Source organism: Nicotiana tomentosiformis, chromosome 5 (genome assembly GCF_000390325.3).
Source record: "Nicotiana tomentosiformis chromosome 5, ASM39032v3, whole genome shotgun sequence".
NCBI classification, from domain to species: domain Eukaryota; kingdom Viridiplantae; phylum Streptophyta; class Magnoliopsida; order Solanales; family Solanaceae; genus Nicotiana; species Nicotiana tomentosiformis.
Genome location: NC_090816.1, coordinates 71,976,446 through 71,980,745, shown reverse-complemented (window position 1 = coordinate 71,980,745; position 4,300 = coordinate 71,976,446). Strand labels below are relative to the sequence as shown.

Sequence of the window (4,300 nt, the reverse complement as noted above, 5' to 3'; positions counted from 1 at the left end):
GGCGGGCTGGGACGGGTTGGACACAAAAAAAAAATCAGCCCGTCGGTTTAACGTTGCGGGCTGTTAGCGGGCTATATTTTTCGGGTTTTTTTTTGTCCGTCCGGGTTCGGGCTTAGCGGATTGTTAGTGGACCGTGGATTTTTTTTTAAAGTAAATTTTGTTTTTCTTATTCAATGTTATTGATATTTAAGTGTTTGCAAACTTTTAAGGCTTAGAATTAAACTTTGAAGTTTAAAATTTTAAATTTTAAATTTGAATTTTATAATTTTAAAATTAAAATTTGAAAGTAAGCGGCTACAAAAAATTATTTAATAAAACCAATAGGCAATATGTAAGGATCAAGCTCCGAAGACTTTCATTTGATATTTTTATTGAATAATATATAATACTTCAAATTAAGTTGCAAGTTTTTTTTTTTTTTTTTTTGTTATTTTTGAACTTGCAAATTAAAAGTTTACAACAATTATATAAAAAAAATAGTACATCACATGCTTTGCATCATTTTTGTAAGTTCATCCATGTCAACATGAGGTTCTTGGTTTCCGGCATTGGTTGAATCAGAACAATAAACCATTATATCTCCAATTTCTTGGTCCCCCGCTTCATCTACCTCGTCACGCCCTTGATTTCGTCGTTCTGATCTTATCCAATCTCTGAAGCACACTAGAACATGTGTAAAGCTACTAGAAGAACAAGCACCACCTCTTGATCTTTTGGAAGTTTTCTTACTACCACCTCTACTAGTGCACACTTTTTTGGCTGATCTAAATATATCCATTATGTAAATTAAATTAATAATTGTAAATAATAAAATAAATGTACACCAAAGAAGAGAAAGATATAGAACGAGTGTACCAGGATTCCGGATGCCGCACTAAATTTGATATCAAAAACCAAACTTCAATTGATAGATCGATACTTGATAGTTGATACCACACTTCACTTGAATACTTAATATTTGATAATAATAATTTTGTAATGGCTAAACTAAATATTTGATGAAACTTGAAATAATAAGTAATTGAGAATTTAAGAACAATAATCAATAATATCAAGAGAGAATTAGAGTAGCAAGAAAGTGAATTGTGAGGAAAAATGAAGAAGAATGGGGGCAATTTATAGTTTTTAAAAGGTTAAAATTATAATTTATTAAATACTAGGGGTGTGGGGCTATTTTCTTAAGGGGTAGGCCGAAATAGCCATTTCTGCAAAAAAGGGTCGTTGGCCAACGGTCATTTTTGAATTTGCCCGCTGGCAACGGTCCAGAAAATTTTTAAAAAAAAATATTTATATATATATATATATATATATATATAAATTAAAAAAAACGTTAAAAATCGAGTTGAACCGGGCTGTAGCCCGTTAACGGGTTAACGGGTTTAGCGGGTTCCGGTGCACCGGTATCAAAAAACTGTTCGTTTGAAACCCGCTCCCCACCCAATCCGTCCTAGCCCTCCCCCACGCTACAGTATCGGGTTGAACCGGGTTGTACACGGATCAGCCCGATCCGATTAACAGCTACAGTTTAAATAGAACTACCTTAAGAATAAGTATAGTGCAAAGTGAAAACAAGTTAAAGGGCTGCCGATGTATTTGCCATTTTTTAAAGTCTTATGCTCGTATTTGCACGTTTTTTTAAATTTGCACTTCCCATTCTACCCCGACTTCAAGTTCTAAATTTCTGAAAAAGTCCCGAATCCGCCTATTATAACATGTCGCCAAAACCCTAAAACCCAAGCCTCCCTTTCTCCTTAAACCCTGAAAGCTCTTACCCCTCCGACAATCCCCAAAAATGGCTTTCACTAACATAATTAGACGAACAGCTTCTCAAGTTGTACCTTTAGCTGTTCGAGTCATCGGTAGAACTCAGAGCTACAACCATCGATCCTTTGCTCTGTTCTCCACCGTAGTTAACCGTGGCGCTACGTCTAGAAACTTCTTCCGAAGCTCATTACCCTCTACCCTTCATTGCTATTCGACCAAGCGGCCCAGTTCTGATGAGTCACTCCTTAAAGTCATTCAGTCCGAAATCCTATGTGCCGAGGAATCTGACGAACATGACGAGGTTTTTTTTTAACCTTCATGTTAAATGAAAAATTGAATTCTAATATTTCTTCTCTGTTCTTTTTGTTATCTGAATAGAAAGTAAATGAGTAAAAAGAACGTTTTGAGTTATTGTCTAGTAGTACATATTGACCTTATTTCGTTTGGTAATAGCTACGCTGTAATTTGTGGATTCTAATATTTGTCTCTGATTTTTAGTTCCTATATGTATCTTGTTATAGACTAATTTATGGAGAAAATTATTTATTTCAAGGACTTTTTTTTCTCTCTTTTAATCTTACTCCCTCCACCCGTAAGAAAAACGCCCAGTTTTGGAGTAATTTTACCTTAAAAGCAAATTTAGAGTGTAATTTACTCGAAAAATTTTAAAATGGAAAAGGTTAAATTTACCTTTTGCTACCACTGTTCCTATAAGGCAAGGAGCATTGGTTATCAAAAAGCTATATCGAGGGCAAATTTATTCGAAAACTTAAGGGTAAATATTAACAGTTCTGTGAAGTGGTAAATTTTGCCCTTTTCTCCTTTTCCCCTTTTTCTTATATGGACGAACTTCTGTGTGTGACTTGCTGTTACTGCTTAATGGCAGGTCTTATTCTGAACTTTTCTTGGAGCTTTTCCAAGCCCTCATCCCTGCTTTAAATTTATGCTGTTTTTTATTTTATAAAAAAAGTGCTAGTACTACATTAGCAGACTTAAGACTATTATCATTATTTTTTGTTATCATTGCAGGTTGAGGAGGCTCCTAAGGGTTTCCCCTTCAAGATTGACGACCATCCGGGACAACAGACTGTAACATTGACAAGAGAATATCAAGGTGAATCTATTGATGTCGAAGTTCACATGCCTGACCTTGTTACTGGTGATGAAGATGAGAATGACAACGATGACGATGATAGAGAAAGGGCCAATCAGTCTCAAATTCCTCTTGTTGTTAGGGTGTCTAAGAAGAATGGACCTTCTTTGGAGTTTGGTTGCACAGCTTTTGCTGATGAGATTGCTATCGACACTTTGTCAATCAAAGATCCTAATGCTTCTGAGGATCAAATTGCTTATGAAGGACCTGATTTCTCGTAAGTCTTGAAATTTTATTTAAATGGCTGGCTTACATCCATATCAGTCTTTTTTTTGTATACTAATAGAAGATGTGCTTTCTCGATTAGGGATTTGGATGAAAACCTCCAAAAGGCTTTCCACAAGTATCTGGAGATTAGGGGGATCAAACCCAGCGCAACTAACTTCTTGCACGAGTACATGATCAACAAGGACGGCAGGGAATACGTGATGTGGCTTAAGAATCTAGAGAAATTCATTGAGGCATAGATTCTACTTTCTGTGAACAATTGTCCCATAAGTTCTTGATGTTTTAGTAGGGTAATGTTATTTTGGCTACATCTTACTGTCTGTCATCGATCAATACCTTGATTGCGAAGTCCTTTAGGTTACTTTTGCTAAATCTTACTGTCTATCATTGATAAAGTTACTTTACCATGAGATATCCAAGTCTTTGGCAAGTTAAGAAGAAATGTTGGTGAATTCTATACACCCATATATTAGAGTTGTCCTTTTGGAGTTTTTTTCATTATGCTTTGTCAGCTAGTTTTAATTTTGTCTTCTTTGCCTGCATATTTTGCTGCTTGTTAACGAGATTGCTTTCTTCTTTTTTTTCTTTTTTTTTGCATCTGTTGCTAAATAGTGTTTAAGTTATTCTCATGGAATTTCCAGAGAGTATCATCTCTAATGTTATACTCCCTTTCTTACCATCTTTGACTATTGGGTTCTTCTCTACGTCTCATTTGGTATGTTTTTCTTTTGTCATCTGCCTTGCCTTGATTTAGGGCCTGCTTTGTCAAATTCGCTAATTTTCCGGTTATCACATCTAGGCGTTTAGTAGGCCCCTAGTTTGGTGTCTTATATTCATTTACTCTTTAGGACGTCAGTTCTTAGTGCTTCTCTTTTGTTGATTATATTAGCGTCGCTAGCTTATTACTTACCTAGGTTGTTTCCTTCGCAAATCAGTATAGACATGTATGCCGGTGATCTTCATCAGTCCCTTAGCATACAGATTTTTGGAATTTGTACTGGCTTGCATCTTCAGTTGTCAGTTCTAAGCTTGACTGGACCATGGTGTTTCTCCATCTAGTATGGGGACTGATTATCGGTCGTCTCATACTATTGTTGAGGATTGATGGATTCAAAAGCATCCCTTAGTTGTCAAATATCAATTTTATTCACTCCC

At 35.7% G+C, this 4,300-nt stretch overlaps 1 protein-coding gene across 1 annotated transcript; it reads left to right on the top strand.

Annotated features, from left to right (window-relative positions):
* Positions 1 to 1,720: 1,720 nt before the first annotated feature.
* Positions 1,721 to 3,643, top strand: LOC104099730 (uncharacterized protein At2g39795, mitochondrial-like). Its single transcript, XM_009606812.4, has 3 exons — positions 1,721 to 2,065; positions 2,794 to 3,134; positions 3,225 to 3,643. Exons 1-3 carry the CDS (start codon positions 1,793 to 1,795, stop codon positions 3,382 to 3,384), a joined length of 774 nt encoding a protein of 257 aa, XP_009605107.1. The 5' UTR covers positions 1,721 to 1,792; the 3' UTR covers positions 3,385 to 3,643.
* The last annotated feature ends 657 nt before the right edge of the window (positions 3,644 to 4,300 follow it).

Excerpts from the sequence above, each read along its gene's own strand:
- LOC104099730 (XM_009606812.4), top strand. The coding sequence starts at position 1,793 with ATGGCTTTCACTAACATAATTAGACGAACAGCTTCTCAAGTTGTACCT. Across the intron at positions 2,066-2,793 it reads AATCTGACGAACATGACGAG|GTTGAGGAGGCTCCTAAGGG; the intron begins GTTTTTTTTTAA and ends TTATCATTGCAG. Across the intron at positions 3,135-3,224 it reads TATGAAGGACCTGATTTCTC|GGATTTGGATGAAAACCTCC; the intron begins GTAAGTCTTGAA and ends TTTCTCGATTAG.